This window comes from Hevea brasiliensis, chromosome 15 (assembly GCF_030052815.1).
Source record: "Hevea brasiliensis isolate MT/VB/25A 57/8 chromosome 15, ASM3005281v1, whole genome shotgun sequence".
Taxonomy (NCBI): Eukaryota; Viridiplantae; Streptophyta; class Magnoliopsida; order Malpighiales; family Euphorbiaceae; genus Hevea; species Hevea brasiliensis.
Genome location: NC_079507.1, coordinates 67389072 through 67408229, shown reverse-complemented (window position 1 = coordinate 67408229; position 19158 = coordinate 67389072). Strand labels below are relative to the sequence as shown.

The 19158-nt window shown below is 34.1% G+C and overlaps 4 protein-coding genes and 1 long non-coding RNA gene across 6 annotated transcripts; 4 read left to right on the top strand and 1 right to left on the bottom strand.

Annotated features, from left to right (window-relative positions):
* Positions 1 to 3193: 3193 nt before the first annotated feature.
* On the top strand, positions 3194 to 6904 carry LOC110662363 (1-acyl-sn-glycerol-3-phosphate acyltransferase). 2 transcript variants are annotated; one of them, XM_021821309.2, is made up of 7 exons: positions 3194 to 3441; positions 4092 to 4431; positions 4771 to 4920; positions 5179 to 5277; positions 5358 to 5450; positions 6018 to 6257; positions 6615 to 6904. In XM_021821309.2, exons 2-6 carry the CDS (start codon positions 4111 to 4113, stop codon positions 6252 to 6254), a joined length of 900 nt encoding a protein of 299 aa, XP_021677001.2. In that variant the 5' UTR covers positions 3194 to 3441; positions 4092 to 4110; the 3' UTR covers positions 6255 to 6257; positions 6615 to 6904. The 2 variants fall into 2 exon arrangements, with proteins under 2 accessions (XP_021677001.2, XP_057992494.1); XM_058136511.1 differs by lacking the exon at positions 6615 to 6904 and having other exon boundaries at positions 6018 to 6585.
* Positions 6905 to 8217: 1313 nt separating this feature from the next.
* LOC131173945 (protein METABOLIC NETWORK MODULATOR 1-like) lies at positions 8218 to 12895 on the top strand. Its single transcript, XM_058136835.1, has 4 exons — positions 8218 to 8314; positions 11142 to 11178; positions 11263 to 12315; positions 12420 to 12895. The coding sequence occupies exons 3-4, from the start codon at positions 11332 to 11334 to the stop codon at positions 12519 to 12521; spliced, it is 1086 nt and encodes a 361-aa protein (XP_057992818.1). The 5' UTR covers positions 8218 to 8314; positions 11142 to 11178; positions 11263 to 11331; the 3' UTR covers positions 12522 to 12895.
* Positions 12896 to 14059: 1164 nt separating this feature from the next.
* Positions 14060 to 15845, top strand: LOC131174108 (protein METABOLIC NETWORK MODULATOR 1-like). Its single transcript, XM_058137171.1, has 3 exons — positions 14060 to 15002; positions 15126 to 15265; positions 15370 to 15845. The coding sequence occupies exons 1-3, from the start codon at positions 14060 to 14062 to the stop codon at positions 15469 to 15471; spliced, it is 1185 nt and encodes a 394-aa protein (XP_057993154.1). The 3' UTR covers positions 15472 to 15845.
* Positions 15846 to 16846: 1001 nt separating this feature from the next.
* Positions 16847 to 17166, bottom strand: LOC131173946 (uncharacterized). Its single transcript, XR_009144278.1, has 2 exons — positions 17037 to 17166; positions 16847 to 16900 (listed from the first exon to the last, which is right to left on the bottom strand). It is a non-coding gene; the product is annotated as an uncharacterized LOC131173946 (long non-coding RNA).
* A 3-nt stretch (positions 17167 to 17169) lies between these two features.
* LOC110662364 (protein METABOLIC NETWORK MODULATOR 1) lies at positions 17170 to 18806 on the top strand. Its single transcript, XM_058136833.1, has 3 exons — positions 17170 to 17951; positions 18075 to 18214; positions 18319 to 18806. Exons 1-3 carry the CDS (start codon positions 17231 to 17233, stop codon positions 18418 to 18420), a joined length of 963 nt encoding a protein of 320 aa, XP_057992816.1. The 5' UTR covers positions 17170 to 17230; the 3' UTR covers positions 18421 to 18806.
* Positions 18807 to 19158: the final 352 nt, after the last annotated feature.

Sequence of the window (19158 nt, the reverse complement as noted above, 5' to 3'; positions counted from 1 at the left end):
AGACATATGGGTTATAGTACAATTTTATCCATTTTGAGGTCCTTTTGTACAAATAGATTTTGTAGGACCTTTTTTTAGAATCCAAATTGTACATCATCTCTATTAAATTAACTACTCTAATTATTTATTAGTTATATCCTATGAAAAGCTAGAATCTTTATAAGAATGAATTTAATAATAATTAAATTAAATATTTTTATTTAAATTTATGCTTTAATTATATATTTTTTCATTAATTTTTTTACAAATTTAGATATAAATATTTGATTTAATTGTTGTTAAGCTTATTCTTATATAATGTCCAACTTATATTAGATATCTCTATTATGTATATGCAAATTAGAGGAACATATTTTTGGTGTATCTAATTATTTATTATTAATATATTAATTATTAACTTATTATTAGTTTTAAATTAAGTGGACAACACCATATGAATTAGGATAATGATTGTTATTTTTCATAACTCTTAATAGTCTCTATAAATGTGGTAAAAAATTTTACCATTTTCATTGATTGAGATACTTAAATTCAATACTCTCACATTACTCCCACTTCTTTAAAACAATTTCACAACAATACAAGACAGCCCTGCATCTCTCCTCCATCCCAGCAATTAACATGTATTTCTCCCACCATTCTTTTTTCTTTCAAATTTTTTTTTCCTAAAATTTCTATTATTTTCTTTTGTTGTAGGAGCTTGCTCAGAACTAATTATAGCAAGAATTGTAAAAGTAAATAAAAAATAAAAGAAGCATCGCTCAAAATAAGATGACAGTTGTCATCAACTAAATATGAAAAAAAAAATAATATGAAAAAAATAAATAATTAGCTATTTAAAGATTATTTTGCTAGTTTAAACTTGAAACATCATAATTACAAAATGATATAACGAAAAATATAAGATACTTTTAAAATTTAAATATTGTTGCGTGAGTTATTCAATAAAAAAAAAATACAAAACTAAAAAAACTAATCAAAAGAAAAAAAAATAATTATAAAAAAATATATCAATTATGGCTTTAATCCATTAAGATCTTTTATCGATATAATTAGTATATAACACTATAATATATGCCAATCTTTTATCAATTGTTTTTTAAAATTCAATTAGCACTTAAATCAATTATAAAACATATTATAATTAAATGTGTTATGCATGTTTTAACTCTATATAATTAGTACATAGCACTATATAATATGTGTTAGATTTTCTATTAATTGCTCCTTATAAAATTATAGATACCTAAATCAATTATATAAAATGATCAAATTAAAAGTGATATGCATACCTTATTTAATTAATACATAGCATTATAATGCTAGGTCTTTAATTAATTTACTTTTTGTAATGCAATTAGCACTTAAATCAATTATGAACATATTATAATTAAACGTGTTATGCATATCTTAATTCCATATAATTAGTACAAGTATTATAATATACACTACATTTTTCATTGATTGTTCTTTATAAAATTATTAATACTTAGATCAATTATGAAATATATTATAATTAAATATACATATAATGCATATTTTAACTCCATGTAATTTATACATAGCACTCGAATATAAGCTACCTCTTTCATAAATTACAACTTTATATATATATATATATATATATATATATATATATATATATATATATAATTCTTTTAGATATTAAATAGTATTTGAATTTAACTATATATATAATTGTTCAATTGCTTAATATCCAATAAATTTTAAACTTAAAAAAAGAGAAGTAATGCAAAAATGGCTGCACTCTTTTTTTTATGAGTAATTTATTATTTTTAAATTAAAAAAAAAGTTTCAAAGCGATTACAGTTTTTTCTGACTAATTTTTTTTTAAATTAAAAAGAAATACAAAATGGAGCAAACGACTAAATAAATTATAAATTATATGTTAATGTATTAATTTATATATTAACATATTACTTATTATTTTTCTAGAAATATTTGCTGGCTAAGCGTTCTTTGTAACACTTTCTTCATGTTTAGTCCTATTCTTTCGTAATTATTATGCACACCGTTTTACATTATGCTATAATCTTCTTCTCATTTCTCAATGATTCAACGCATCGTTTCGTTAAGCTAAGTTAGAAAATAGCAAGATTTATGATTTTTCTAATTTAAGTATGAGCTATTGAATGTTTGGTTAGAGAGAAACGGAGAGAAAAGAAAAAAAAATCTTAAAAAGGAAATTGGAATTTGAAAACTCATGTAGTAGACTTTGAAATTAAATAAACATTAATTGTGATACCTTGAAATTAGGTCTAATTTATTAAGGTTATAATTGTAACTTCATCTATTTTTAATTCATTAATAAGAGCTTCAAATTTTAATATATGGATTTTCATATATATCCCCATTTGATCCGATCAATTTGACTCATCTAATATCACTCTTAGTAAAACTCAATTATTTAAAAAAATTTCAACCCGATTTCAGAGCAATTTGAGAGAAATTAGAAAAAAAAAGTTATATTTAAAAAAAAAAAATATATATGGAGTTTAAAATGATAAGGTCAACTAGAAGGAAGAGTTTGTCTTGGCCTCTTGGGTTGAAAATCCTTTCATTTATAGTATTTATTTTTTGAAAATGAAATTTATTTGTTTAATTCACAAATAAAAATAAAATAATATTAAAATTTTAAATATTTGTTGGATTTGCATTTCATTTGCACGAAGAAGATGATGCATGTTCGGCATTGCAATTTGCAAGCATTTATATGGCTGTGCTTTTTCTAGAAAAGTTCATTAATGTGCCACATGACTCTCGACTCTTTCTTTTTTCTTTTTTTTTTTTTTTTTATCGAAGAACTTTTTCCAGTTTGGAAAAATATGTTTTTTGTGAAGCACGTGACTCACACACACATATATATATATATATATATATATATATATATATATATATATGTATGTATTTTTTTTTGAAATTTGATAAATATTTTTGAACTAATAATGCAAAAGATCGTAAAACATGGAAATTTGGATTGATAAAATTGCAACCATGAATTGTAAGTACTGTGATATGATGAATTTGATGTACATATGAAAAGAATTGTGTGGTTGAGAAGTACATAAAAGAAAATGGTGGAAAAATATGTATTTTCCAGTATGGCATGGCCACAGCAAGCAGAAGTGGCCAAGTAATATGCCGTGTGAGACTCAACAAGTAAAAGGACAGAAATACTTTGTTTTGTAGGCCACTGCCTACCTGCCGTCTGTATGTCTCTCGATTCTTTAGCGCCACATTTTCTGCGTCTTCGTCTTGCTTTGCCTACCAAAGGCTTCTCTTTCTTGTTATTTGTAAGAGAAAGACTTCCAAGACCCTGATACTCTATTCTCTCTTTAGATATCCTATCCTATCTCCTTGAACTTTCTATCAGATTCTGTGCCTTGTTTCCTTTATTTTCTCGAGAAAACGGTATAGTTGGTAAGTGACGTTTGCTGGGTATATCTCAAAACTCAAAATTGTTGTTCTGGGTCTGTTTGTTTGCCGGGAAAAGCACAAGAACAAGAAAATACGTGTCTCATATATTTTTATCCAAGCTGTAAAACTTATTAGACTTAACTGGACTGAAATGTTTGTTTGTTTTGTTCGAGTGTGAAGGAGAAATTCAGGTCTTTCCTTCATCTCTTCGCCCTTCTTTAAGAGGGGAGGATTATTATTATTACTTTTTTTTTTCTATTACTTTTCTAGGCAACCAAGCAAAAGTGTATGATTTCGCTCGGTTTTCTGGAGAGTTAGAGGTTTAGTCAACCTCTGTAATTTTGGTCAAGTAGTATCCTCTCTCTTTGAGTAATATTTTGTGCTAGTGGAACTAATCTTGCTTGGCTAGGAACAGATTTATCTTTATCCTGCCTAAAAATTGAAGAGAATAAAAGGAAATGGAATTTAAACCCCATAACTCGGAGCCTAGTTCAGACAATTAATCATACAGAAACTTTTAGTTCAATTCCTTCAATTTCTTGCAGTTTTTCAGCAACCTGACTCATTAATTAACTTACAACCTTAGCCGAGCTTAACTCGTTGGGACTAAGGCTTAGCTATCTTACAATTTCTTTTGCTCTTGTCTTGTACAGGATATCTGTTGCAAAGCTCATGGAGAGCAATGGAGGTGTTTCTTTTATGAGGAATAGGAGATTTGAGAGTTTCCTCAACACAAACTGCACCCCACATGTGAAAGAAATTCCGAAAAAAGTGAGGAGGGAAGATGAGGAGAAAAGGCCCAACACTGATGTTTATGTTGATGATGATGGGTGGATTTCTGCATTGATATCTTGTATAAGGATTGTGGTCTGTTTAGTGTCAATGATGGTTACAACATTTGTATGGGCTATAATCATGCTCTTGCTCTTGCCATGGCCTTATGAGAGGATTAGGCAGGGAAATATTTATGGACATGTAACTGGTAGAATGCTGGTGAGTTGCTTCAACTTTATTTATGATTCATTTCAAGCTTACTTGGGAAGTAGGTATTGATCACATTGTCATATTAGTTGCATCTCTTTTATAGTATGAATGGTTAAGTTTCAAATAAAGCAGTGTGAAAGAAGAAGATTGCTAAACTTTTTAATTTCCTCCCTTTTTCAATCATTTCTTTCCTTCCTTGGTTGCTGAGAAAATTGATTAGAGAAAAACAGAAGGAAAATTTTTATCTTATGATGTTATATGTTTCTCAAAATTAACATCATAAGATAAAAATAGCATCCTGCATTTCTTTTAATTTGTTTTAAATGATATGCAGAATTTTGATTGCAGATGTGGATCTTAGGGAATTCTGTAAAGATTGAAGGTGTCGAATTCTCAAATGAGAAGGCGATTTATATCAGTAATCATGCTTCTCCTATAGACATTTTCCTTATGATGTGGTTGACCCCCACAGGCACAGTTGGCATTGCAAAGAAGGAGGTTCTTTTTCTATTATTTTGATGGCTATCTTGTTTAATATTGATCTGTATGTCCTCAAAATATAAATGATGGCACTTCAAGATTGATAAGCTCTTTTACTCCATATCAATTTGTGTGCTAGAAATCAACTGGCTTGGTTTCTAGCTGAGGAAATAGAAATGCACTGTCCGGACTAGATTTGTTGCAAATTCAAGTACATTTGAGGAGATAATTGAGAAGCTTCAAATTCACTGATGACTGAAATTTTTGTTTTTTTAGATAATCTGGTACCCTCTATTTGGACAACTTTATGTATTGGCCAATCATCTTCGGATAGATCGGTCTAACCCAACTGCTGCAATTCAATCAATGAAAGAGGTAAGCATTTCTATCTTCCCTCCACTGTGTCAATCACATTTTCTGTCTATGTATGGAACTCACAAATCTTCTTCTTGCAGGCAGCTTGTGCAGTTGTCAGAAACAACCTATCGCTAATCATTTTTCCTGAAGGCACCAGGTCCAAAAATGGACGATTGCTTTCGTTTAAAAAGGTAAATGTTAGTTCCTTGTCTGAAAAAAATGTTATTCTCACAATCATCATACATTCATGCTATAGAATGATAGTAGAATTGCAGAAGTATTTTGTCCAAAGCAATTTGTTATGAGAGCTCTTATTGCTCACTCACTGAATGCTTTAGTGATGACTTTTACTTATCACACAACTAGATCAATCTGATTTGTGTTTCAAACACATGTGAGAAAACATTCATGAGTTAGAATTCATTTTTTGCCCAGTGGTATGCCTCGAGTTCCATTTCATGATGATGTGATCTAGACATCTTCTGTGAAATGTTTTTAAATTCCTTTTACCAATGATCATCTTAATTTTTCTGAGTTATGAAGTGGATGGGATACTTTGCCATAAGTATGGAATTCTTTTACATTTTGTGGTCTTCCTCAATCAGATGTAGTTCTTCAAAACCTTGTGCTGTTGTGCACCCTAAGCTAGAGATGCAGATGTGTAGATTTCCCTTCCCGATGACTTTTTTCTTTCTTTTTGCTTGTACTTGACAGTTCAGCAATTTTACCCTTTTCTTCATTTGTGTTTTCCCTTGCAGGGTTTTGTTCATTTGGCATTGCAAACACGCCTTCCAATAGTTCCCATGGTCCTGACAGGTACCCACCTAGCATGGAGGAAAGGCAGCTTGCATGTTCGGCCAGTGCCTATAACAGTCAAGTTTCTCCGTCCCATAAAAACTGATGATTGGACGGCTGATAAAATTGATGACTATGTAAAAATGGTACATGACACATATGTTGGAAACCTTCCAGAGTCTCAAAGGCCTCTTTGTTAGAAGGTACCAGAAATAGTCCCTAGATCCTCCTAGTTGAGGCACTCCTCTTTGTAATTCTAACAATCTGCGGCAGTGCTTTGTTAAAAGCTACAATAAGCATAAGGGAAATGTAGTGTTTAGATTAACAGAACTACTGATGTTTATAGTGCTGATTCTCTTGCAATAGCACTGTTTGCTTGATCCATATCAGTTGCATAATAGGTTTTTCATGTGCCTTGTATAACTGCTATAATTTTCTGCAATGATGTGATGTTACCTTCTCACTGATCCTGTAAATGAACTTTTTTCCCCCCTACATGATATGGTACTCTAGGTTACCTCCTCTTATTTATTTATTTATTTGTATTTACCGCTTTGCAGACGTACAGTTGCCTCAATGGTGATGCACAAGAAGAAGCACCAATGAACTTTATCTCAACGGTATTAGAGTCGTTTCTCATATGTTCAATTGTATGTGCTACATCCAGGCAATTGGATTTGGATGTGATATAAATTGAGAGCAATACTGCAGTAACAGGCAATGATCAAATGTTGGATTATCATTTAAACATTAGATGTATCCTATGATGGTAGTCGCAGTGAACACAAGTCAGAGGGTGTTAGTGCTTTTAAGTTAATTTGAATTTATAAATATTTAAAATTTTAAATAATTATGTATTTAATTAAAGTATTTATAAGTGTGATCGATAAATAATTAATGTATTAGATATAAATAACTTATAAATATATTTATTATTAAAATGATTAAAAAAATATTAAATAAGATTTATGATAAAATTTTAAAAATTAAATAAAAATAATATAATAAAATATTCGATTAAATTAATTTATAATATTAAAATAAAAAATTAAATCATCTTATAATAATTTTAACTCATTTAAATTTATTAAGTTAATTTAACCGATTTATGAATTAAAACAAATACTTTTTTATTCATACTCAGCAGCAAGTCATGTCAAAGAATATGATTAAGGAAACCATGAAATGCAGCCAACGGGAAAACTGTGATTAGCTAAATGATTAACTAATAAAATAAAAAAATTATAATTGGTCCACTCTATGTGATTATTAGAACGCATAATCTCATATGTTGTTGTCATCGTCATGGTCTTCTGACCAAGAAAATAAACTATTACTGAAAAGTAATATAATTTAACACTATATTAAGGAAAAAAAAATTATAAAAATAATCTTACCTTGTAGGATTATACATACAAGAAGATTATTTGACACTGAGAGAAGGCATTTGCTCTGATAAAAAAAAAAAAAAAAAAAAAGAGGGAGAAGGCATTTGCCACTTGTGGGTGCACCAGAGAAGGCAACTGGAAAGGTCAGAACAAAGGAACAACTGTATACAGAAACTTCATCTTCATCCCTTCTTCAGTTCTTATTATAATATTACAATAATTAAACATTTCCAGGTAAGCTTAATTTTTTTTTTTTTTTGGTTTTGAAAGCGCTAATATTAATTCTGTATGATTGTGTGGTATTATTGTGCATTTATTTAAATAATTTATAACATAATTGTTAAGAAAATAATTTTTATTAAAATAATTTAAAATTAAATATATTTAATAATTTATTAAGAATACTTAAAATAATATTTAAAAAAATAATATATTAACTTTACCTAATTTAATTTAATTTAATAACTGAAAATATATTATTTATTTAATTAAAAAAATTACAGTATATTTATTTTGTTATAAAAAATTATTTATTTTAAAATTTAATATCTATAAAAAATATTTTTTTTCGAAGCTCTATAAAAAAAAATATTAGACTTTGAATTCAAAGATAATAAATTTTTTATTTTATTTTATTTTATTTTTCTGCTGCCAATTTCTGAATTTCCAGCAGCTTCTAAGAGGTCCATAACTATAATACGGACCAGACCGAGTGGCTTTCCTACACGGCTGCTCCACCAAAAGACTTTTTTCCAATGCTACGGGTGACGCCAAATTACAAGGCAGTTTTCTATTGCTTCGTCACAAATTCTAGGTCACAACCAAGTCAGTATAGCACTGGAGGGGACCCGCAGCGGACAAGCAAATTCAGGGTGGGTTTCCTAATGTTTTTTTAATTTTCGTTGAAAGCGGCTTTTTTTTTTTTTAAATTTAAATTTAAATTTAAATTTTAATTATTTCTTGGGTTTCTCTTATTTTCCATTTCCCCACAGATCACTGTTCAGCAGGTACTCATTCTTCACCATCCCTAGGCTTCTTGATGCTTTCTGAAAATTTTTTACCCTTATGCTGCTTTTTTTTTTCTTTTTCAGAAAAAATTCTAATTGAAGCTAACATGATTTTGATAATCCTCATCCTGATATTTTCTCAGCACCCAATTATGCTAAGGGTTCTGTGAGAATAAATTTGTGAAATTTGAAGTCTTTATTTATTTATTTTTTTGGGTTGCCCTTTTAACTTTCTAATGGGTTGTATGTATTTGTTCTTTCAGGGGTTGTTTATATTGCCATTGTGGCAAGAATATATGTGGTCTAGTGTGTTTATTCTCTCAGTATTTGTAATTGGGTTTTAGTTGTTGTATATTTTCACGATTATTGTGTAATTGATGCTCACTTTTTTGTAGTTTTTCCTTTTATTGCCCATTCTTATAGTGCGTGATGGTTTGTTTCTAATGGAAATAAAGTTCTAGTATTATTACTGGCTGTGTTGTGATAATATGCTATTCAATCGCTCCTTCATTACTGTTGGAAGCCTGGACGTGGAGGAAATTAATATCTGGAATATAGGATTGGAAAAATTACTATATAGTCACTTTACAAACTAACTACTTGGTTATTCTTCTATTTTGAAAAGTACATTAGTTAGTCCCTGCATTTTTGTTATGTCTATTCTTTAGTCCCTTCCGTTCTGTTTAAATGAAATTTTTGTTAGTCTGCTGTATTTAAAGGAGAGAGAAATTAATAATTCAAGATTTAAAAAATAGAGGAACTATATAGTTATGTTTTTCAAATTATTGAGACCAAATGAAATTCAAACTGACACCTAAAATGACTGGAGGGATCAAAGAGTAAATGGAATAAAAATACTGAGATTAGTTAATATATTTTTCAAAATAGGATGATTAAATAGTTAGTTTTGTTAAAATAGAAGGAATAAATAGTGATTTTCCTTGTAGAATTTCAGCCTTGATTCTCTGTTGGTGCTGTAGCTTTATTCAAATTGATTGGGTTCCTAACTCTATCATAAAACATCGAAAGATGTGCATTTCAAAGTTTTGCAGAAGCTAAACTAGCTGAATCTAGTGTGGAGTTATATATTCAACTCCCAAATGTATTTTATGCTTGTAATTAATACGTGATTCCCATATCAGATGTAATGAATTTTCTTTCTGGGGCTAATAACTTTTTCCCCCTTTATCTTGTTTTCAGTTGGTTGAAACATATAGTACACAACCGCTAATAAGATATCCTTACTCCTGCATGTAGCCTCTTGGGAATTTCTCAATTGTGGATATATAAGAGACTCAGGATTACTGAAATTGGTGCATTTTAGTTTGCAAAGTGGTATTGTCACATTGTAGGAGTTGAGTTTGTCTGGAAATATTATTTGATTCTTCCCTATAAAGTTTTTTTTTAGTTATTTTTTTTCTGCCTAAGTTCCTAATGACAAGTATTTCTCATGTTAATTGGCAAAATTTGGTTCTTTTCTTTCTTCAAAATTAATTGCTTGTTACCTGACTTCATAACTTGCTGGAATTATTTGCTTATGGCCTGCAATCACTGCTTTCCTATTTTTTCTTCACATTTTTCAATACATTTACTTAAGTTATGGTCTAGTATCAGGAAATTGTGGGCTTTCTACAAATGGTATTTGATGTTTCTGCGTGCAGCATTTTAAACCTTTGATCTCTATGTATATGTGTATATTTCTTGTACTGCTTCTATTTGTTTTTCTTTTTCTATGCATATTGGTGACAAATACTCTGGGGAACACTAGTCTCATTACTATATTTGGGAGTTGCCATTTGCTGTTACATGCAAAATTGAAGCTTGAAGTTGGGACTGTATCCAGAAACTTCTTTTAGGAACCTGCATAGACAGGACCAGTGCTACGCAGTGGTTATTTAAATAAACATGTGAATATGATCACATGCTGTGTGCTTGTTGCAGTAGTTTCATCTTTTTTTGTTAAATATATTGCTCTGTGGCCTGACACGGTCTGCAAGTTTTAGCTTTCTCGAGCAAATATTTTGTGTGCAGCATAAATTAAGATGAAGAGGATGATTTTCAAAATCATGGCAGTTCACAACCATGGATGTAGGATTGGATGCTGTTCTTGGGTTCTGTTGTATTGTTAGTTCAGCCTATGTTTGTAAATACATGTTCCCTAGGATTTTCCTTATTCTCTTGAGTTTTATTTTCTCAAGGCATCACATAGACATCAGTTTCTACCTTCTAATATTTCTTATACTAATTTTGGACAAATTGATTTTGGCATATACATTCATATTTGATGTCCAAGAGTAAGAGTTTGGAGGATTTTCTTGATTCAGGACATTTGCAATTTTAAGCAAATAGAACACTTAAAAATTCTTAGAATGCCTGAGCACTATTGAGCATAAAAATGTTCTGTGTTGGATTGTGAACTGTGATATTAGGTTGGATTTTAGCTGTATATAATATGTTTAAAAATGTTTATGCAGTCAAGTGTTAGATGCGCCATCCATCATTTTGTTTTGCATCTGCCATTACTCTATTCTGTAGTGAGGTGGGGTGACCATCATGCTTACTAAAGTTGATTATTGAAAGCATTAGCATCTAGACTTTTGACATGTAATGGTCTGTAGTGGGACAATTAATGTAATGGTTGGTAGACAATTTACTTCCATGAACTCTAAATTAACCACATTTTTCATTGCAGGGAGGGAAAACCACATATTAGCTTGCGTGGAACACAGGTAAAGTTTATTTTTCATATACTGAACATGAGCGAAGCAAACCAAGGGAATCATCCTGATGAATCAGCAATCATTCTTGTGAAGCGCAAGCGTGGTCGTCCACGTAAGCATCCAAGACCAAATCTTGGTCATGGAAGTGATGTTCATGCTTCAATGAATCCAAATCCAAATCATGGGGAGAGCTCTCATGTTCCGCCTGGATTTGTAGGGGTCAATGGAGATCAGCCCCATCAAGTAGATTCAGCTAATGATGCAACTGATGTCATGGTGGGTCAGGTAGTTCATGGTGTCATTGAGGCAGCATTTGATGCTGGATATTTACTCACTGTTAGTGTTGGCAACTCAGAAACCACTTTGAGGGGTGTTGTTTTTAAGTCTGGACGTTATGTTCCTGTTTCCACTGACAATGATGTTGCCCCAGGCGTCCAAATGATCAGAAGAAATGAGATTCCCATCCCAAGAGATAGAAATGGAATTGTTCATACAGCTCGAGCGGCTAATCCGATAACCTCCGAAGGCAAACAGGTGCCTTCAATGGCAAATCAAACTCCTGTGATCTCAAGAGGCAATGTGGTGCCTGTTTTACTCCAACCTGTTGATTTATCAAATGGGAATGCCAGTGGACCATCTTCAGCCGCAACCCAACCTACTGATGCAATGGCCTTCAAGGGAAAACGGGTGCTAGATGCTGCTCATCCATCAAATGGATCAACGCCCACAAACCAAGTGCTGGCAGTTGAAACCCAGTTGCTTCACTTTCAATCTCAAAATGACCACCAGTTAATGTCTTCAAGCATACAAAAGGAAGCCAGTGTTAATCAAAATTTAGCAGCAGCACAGCAAGATGCTGAAGCCAAATCAATGAAATTGCCTGGTATGCCCTTTGAGAAACTGTTAACAGAAGTCATTAAAATAACTCAAGTCCCTTCACAGTCAACAAAGACTGATAATGGTTCAGCTGTTAATTTGCCTGCTAAAGATTCTGGCCTTGCTGCAGAGGATGATATCAGTGACACAGATCAGCCGCTTTCTGTTGAGCCCTTGCAATCAGTGCAGCCTGCCCTGCATAATCACCCTGCAGTCGTGTCAAGACCTTTGGTTAATTATAGAACTGCCAAGATGACTGAGTTATTGCAGGTAATATGACAGCTAATAAGTGTTCCTTTAGAATACAATTAACGTTAAATCAGTTATTATGTAAAGATCAATGGCTTATAAATTTATATTCAGCATTTATGAAGGTTTTGCAGGAAAACATGACAGAGAACCAGGCAACTCAGGTGCAAGATGAAACTACAGATGCCAGACTGAAACTGGATGAACTGAGAAGCTCAGAAACCTAGCATTGAGATGAAGACAGTGATCATTCAAAGAAATGTCCACAAGCATCAAACGGGGAGGGGCGATGTTAAGCCTGCTACTTACTACCTAACATGTTCGAGAAGAATTTGCGGTAATTGGACAATTATGTAGAAGGCTTGTTATCTTAGAATAGGTGAAGGCCAAAGAAAATCTATGTTTGAGCCTTTTGATGCTTTTCATTCCACAGATTTAACAAAAAAAAAAAAAAAGCAGCTGCACTGGCTGCTTGTTTATCATCTAGTAATTGTAAGTTAATGCGACAGTTCGAAGGTTAGCCTGTTAAATATTTAGACACGACAACCCCTTTTTTACTGTTCATGTTATCCGAGGATGTGCCTCAGGTTTTGTGATCCAATGTTTAGATTCATTTGCCAATCTTTAAAAAAAGGAAAGAAGAAAAAGTGTTTGGCCATTCATTTTCAAATTATGGGTCATCTGAAAAATGAATTTAGCAGGGTAAAATGGAATACAGCATTTGTGAAGATTTGAATCGGAAGTTTTAGGCAGATGTGGCAGGTGACTTTGAACTTGCTAATGAACCCGGATCCTGCAGACTTGAAGCTTGGATAATCGTAACCTGGGGCTGGCATTTAGCATTCACTGTTGCGTTGGGACTTGTTTGGCCTATTAATTCCTTGGAAAACGTCATTATATTTTCTTCGATTGCAGGTTCAAGAGGTCCAATGTTAAAATTGTTTTGCAGCTTCGGGCGAGCGTACGTTCTTTCCAACTCTCTTAAACGAAATTCCCTTAGTTTCATGGTCGTATCATTTTTACGACACATTTACGTTTTGTACAATAATTAATAAAATGATTAAATAACCTTTTTGCACCAATTTCACATAATTATTCATACAAATTATTAATAAAATTGTTATTTTTTGCATTGTATTAAATAAATCTTAATAAGTGCATATGCACAGAAAATTGATTTCCGAACAACCATTTGAAAAGCTGTTGCTATTTAATTCTCCTTCACTTTTCTCTAGTACCCTTCTTTCAAGGGAAATGGCAAATATTTTAGACCCTACCAGCTGAAGGTACCAATAGGCCAGAGTCATTTAGAAACTCGTTACCACAGAACGAGCATGAATGAATTTTGTAGGATTTTCACAGAGAATGTTTTTTTTTGAAACGTGTGGATGCTAGACAGTTACAAACCCCAAGATAAAAAGAGGTGAAGTAGGCTTTATTAGTGATGGCAAGAGGAACAGTATCCCAATAACCTCTATCAAAACATTGTGGCTGTTGTCTGTCTGTTTCAATTTATTGTCTATGTTACCTTCCACCATTCCGTCACCCCATTCGGCGTACACGCCGCCCGCCCCAAAACAAAAGAAAAAAAAAAAAATAAAAAGAAAAAACACTCCATAGGTCTGACATTGGCAATTTCGCATAGAATGAGCTTAACCTGTATATGAGGGACAAAAATTAAGCACCTCTATACTAAATGCTCTTCAAAAAACTATGGACCAAAATTTTATCATTCATGAATAAGTATCATGAAGTCATAATAGCAATGGAATATATTCATGGAAACTTGGTACCGAACAGAGCATTAGATCCTGGAACTGGAACGGGCCGGTTAGCAGGGATAGGAGGTTGCAAAAGAGGGATATGGCTTGGCATTGCAAACGGTTGCTGGCCACCAGCTACAAAAGCTGGGGGTGCACACAAGCGTGGTCGTCCACGTAAGCATCCAAGACCAAATCTTGGTCATGGAAGTGATGTTCATGCTTCAATGAATCCAAATCCAAATCATGGGGAGAGCTCTCATGTTCCGCCTGGATTTGTAGGGGTCAATGGAGGTCAGCCCCATCAAGTAGATTCAGCTAATGATGCAACTGATGTCATGGTGGGTCAGGTAGTTCATGGTGTCATTGAGGCAGCATTTGATGCTGGATATTTACTCACTGTTAGGGTTGGCAACTCAGAAACCACTTTGAGGGGTGTTGTTTTTAAGTCTGGACGTTATGTTCCTGTTTCCACTGACAATGATGTTGCCCCAGGCGTCCAAATGATCAGAAGAAATGAGATTCCCATCCCAAGAGATAGAAATGGAATTGTTCATACAGCTCGAGCGGCTAATCCGATAACCTCCGAAGGCAAACAGGTGCCTTCAATGGCAAATCAAACTCCTGTGATCTCAAGAGGCAATGTGGTGCCTGTTTTACTCCAACCTGTTGATTTATCAAATGGGAATGCCAGTGGACCATCTTCAGCCGCAACCCAACCTACTGATGCAGTGGCCTTCAAGGGAAAACGGGTGCTAGATGCTGCTCATCCATCAAATGGATCAACACCCACAAACCAAGTGCTGGCAGTTGAAACCCAGTTGCTTCACTTTCAATCTCAAAATGACCACCAGTTAATGTCTTCAAGCATACAAAAGGAAGCCAGTGTTAATCAAAATTTAGCAGCAGCACAGCAAGATGCTGAAGCCAAATCAATGAAATTGCCTGGTATGCCCTTTGAGAAACTGTTAACAGAAGTCATTAAAAGAACTCAAGTCCCTTCACAGTCAACAAAGACTGATAATGGTTCAGCTGTTAATTTGCCTGCTAAAGATTCTGGCCTTGCTGCAGAGGATGATATCAGTGACACAGATCAGCCGCTTTCTGTTGAGCCCTTGCAATCAGTGCAGCCTGCCCTGCATAATCACCCTGCAGTCGTGTCAAGACCTTTGGTTAATTATAGAACTGCCAAGATGACTGAGTTATTGCAGGTAATATGACAGCTAATAAGTGTTCCTTTAGAATACAATTAACGTTAAATCAGTTATTATGTAAAGATCAATGGCTTATAAATTTATATTCAGCATTTATGAAGGTTTTGCAGGAAAACATGACAGAGAACCAGGCAACTCAGGTGCAAGATGAAACTACAGATGCCAGACTGAAACTGGATGAACTGAGAAGCTCAGAAACCTAGCATTGAGATGAAGACAGTGATCATTCAAAGAAATGTCCACAAGCATCAAACGGGGAGGGGCGATGTTAAGCCTGCTACTTACTACCTAACATGTTCGAGAAGAATTTGCGGTAATTGGACAATTATGTAGAAGGCTTGTTATCTTAGAATAGGTGAAGGCCAAAGAAAATCTATGTTTGAGCCTTTTGATGCTTTTCATTCCACAGATTTAACAAAAAAAAAAAAAAAGCAGCTGCACTGGCTGCTTGTTTATCATCTAGTAATTGTAAGTTAATGCGACAGTTCGAAGGTTAGCCTGTTAAATATTTAGACACGACAACCCCTTTTTTACTGTTCATGTTATCCGAGGATGTGCCTCAGGTTTTGTGATCCAATGTTTAGATTCATTTGACAATCTTTAAAAAAGGATAGAAGAAAAAGTGTTTGGCCATTCATTTTCAAATTATGGGTCATCTGAAAAATGAATTTAGCAGGGTAAAATGGAATACAGCATTTGTGAAGATTTGAATCGGAAGTTTTAGGCAGATGTGGCAGGTGACTTTGAACTTGCTAATGAACCCGGATCCTGCAGACTTGAAGCTTGGATAATCGTAACCTGGGGCTGGCATTTAGCATTCACTGTTGCGTTGGGACTTGTTTGGCCTATTAATTCCTTGGAAAACGTCATTATATTTTCTTCGATTGCAGGTTCAAGAGGTCCAATGTTAAAATTGTTTTGCAGCTTCGGGCGAGCGTACGTTCTTTCCAACTCTCTTAAACGAAATTCCCTTAGTTTCATGGTCGTATCATTTTTACGACACATTTACGTTTTGTACAATAATTAATAAAATGATTAAATAACCTTTTTGCACCAATTTCACATAATTATTCATACAAATTATTAATAAAATTGTTATTTTTTGCATTGTATTAAATAAATCTTAATAAGTGCATATGCACAGAAAATTGATTTCCGAACAACCATTTGAAAAGCTGTTGCTATTTAATTCTCCTTCACTTTTCTCTAGTACCCTTCTTTCAAGGGAAATGGCAAATATTTTAGACCCTACCAGCTGAAGGTACCAATAGGCCAGAGTCATTTAGAAACTCGTTACCACAGAACGAGCATGAATGAATTTTGTAGGATTTTCACAGAGAATGTTTTTTTTTGAAACGTGTGGATGCTAGACAGTTACAAACCCCAAGATAAAAAGAGGTGAAGTAGGCTTTATTAGTGATGGCAAGAGGAACAGTATCCCAATAACCTCTATCAAAACATTGTGGCTGTTGTCTGTCTGTTTCAATTTATTGTCTATGTTACCTTCCACCATTCCGTCACCCCATACGGCGTACAAGCCGCCCCCCCCCAAAACAAAAGAAAAAAGAAAAAGAAAAAGAAAAAACACTCCATAGGTCTGACATTGGCAATTCCGCATAGAATGAGCTTAACCTGTATATGAGGGACAAAAATTAAGCACCTCTATACTAAATGCTCTTCAAAAAACTATGGACCAAAATTTTATCATTCATGAATAAGTATCATGAAGTCATAATAGCAATGGAATATATTCATGGAAACTTGGTACCGAACAGAGCATTAGATCCTGGAACTGGAACGGGCCGGTTAGCAGGGATAGGAGGTTGCAAAAGAGGGATATGGCTTGGCATTGCAAACGGTTGCTGGCCACCAGCTACAAAAGCTGGGGGTGCACACAAGCGTGGTCGTCCACGTAAGCATCCAAGACCAAATCTTGGTCATGGAAGTGATGTTCATGCTTCAATGAATCCAAATCCAAATCATGGGGAGAGCTCTCATGTTCCGCCTGGATTTGTAGGGGTCAATGGAGGTCAGCCCCATCAAGTAGATTCAGCTAATGATGCAACTGATGTCATGGTGGGTCAGGTAGTTCATGGTGTCATTGAGGCAGCATTTGATGCTGGATATTTACTCACTGTTAGGGTTGGCAACTCAGAAACCACTTTGAGGGGTGTTGTTTTTAAGTCTGGACGTTATGTTCCTGTTTCCACTGACAATGATGTTGCCCCAGGCGTCCAAATGATCAGAAGAAATGAGATTCCCATCCCAAGAGATAGAAATGGAATTGTTCATACAGCTCGAGCGGCTAATCCGATAACCTCCGAAGGCAAACAGGTGCCTTCAATGGCAAATCAAACTCCTGTGATCTCAAGAGGCAATGTGGTGCCTGTTTTACTCCAACCTGTTGATTTATCAAATGGGAATGCCAGTGGACCATCTTCAGCCGCAACCCAACCTACTGATGCAGTGGCCTTCAAGGGAAAACGGGTGCTAGATGCTGCTCATCCATCAAATGGATCAACACCCACAAACCAAGTGCTGGCAGTTGAAACCCAGTTGCTTCACTTTCAATCTCAAAATGACCACCAGTTAATGTCTTCAAGCATACAAAAGGAAGCCAGTGTTAATCAAAATTTAGCAGCAGCACAGCAAGATGCTGAAGCCAAATCAATGAAATTGCCTGGTATGCCCTTTGAGAAACTGTTAACAGAAGTCATTAAAAGAACTCAAGTCCCTTCACAGTCAACAAAGACTGATAATGGTTCAGCTGTTAATTTGCCTGCTAAAGATTCTGGCCTTGCTGCAGAGGATGATATCAGTGACACAGATCAGCCGCTTTCTGTTGAGCCCTTGCAATCAGTGCAGCCTGCCCTGCATAATCACCCTGCAGTCGTGTCAAGACCTTTGGTTAATTATAGAACTGCCAAGATGACTGAGTTATTGCAGGTAATATGACAGCTAATAAGTGTTCCTTTAGAATACAATTAACGTTAAATCAGTTATTATGTAAAGATCAATGGCTTATAAATTTATATTCAGCATTTATGAAGGTTTTGCAGGAAAACATGACAGAGAACCAGGCAACTCAGGTGCAAGATGAAACTACAGATGCCAGACTGAAACTGGATGAACTGAGAAGCTCAGAAATCTAGCATTGAGATGAAGACGGTGATCATTCAAAGAAATGTCCACAAGCATCAAACGGGGAGGGGCGATATTAAGCCTGCTACTTACTACCTAACATGTTCGAGAAGAATTTGCGGTAATTGGACAATTATGTAGAAGGCTTGTTATCTTAGAATTGGTGAAGGCCAAAGAAAATCTATGTTTGAGCCTTTTGATGCTTTTCATTCCACAGATTTAAAAAAAAAAAAAAAAAAGCAGCTGCACTGGCCGCTTGTTTATCATCTAGTAATTGTAAGTTAATGCGACAGTTCGAAGGTTAGCCTGTTAAATATTTAGACACGACAACCCCTTTTTTACTGTTCATGTTATCCGAGGATGTGCCTCAGGTTTTGTGATCCAATGTTTAGATTCATTTGCCAATCTTTAAAAAAAAGAAGGATAGAAGAAAAAGTGTTTGGCCATTCATTTTCAAATTATAGGTCATCTGAAAAATGAATTTAGCAGGGTAAAATGGAATACAGCATTTGTGAAGATTTGAATCGGAAGTTTTCGGCAGATGTGGCAGGTGACTTTGAACTTGCTAATGAACCCGGATCCTGTAGACTTGAAGCTTGGATAATCGTAACCTGGGGCTGGCATCTAGCATTCACTGTTGCGTTGGGACTTTTTTGGCCTATTAATTCCTTGGAAAACGTCATTATATTTTCTTCGATTGCAGGTTCAAGAGGTCCAATGTTAAAATTGTTTTGCAGCTTCGGGCGAGC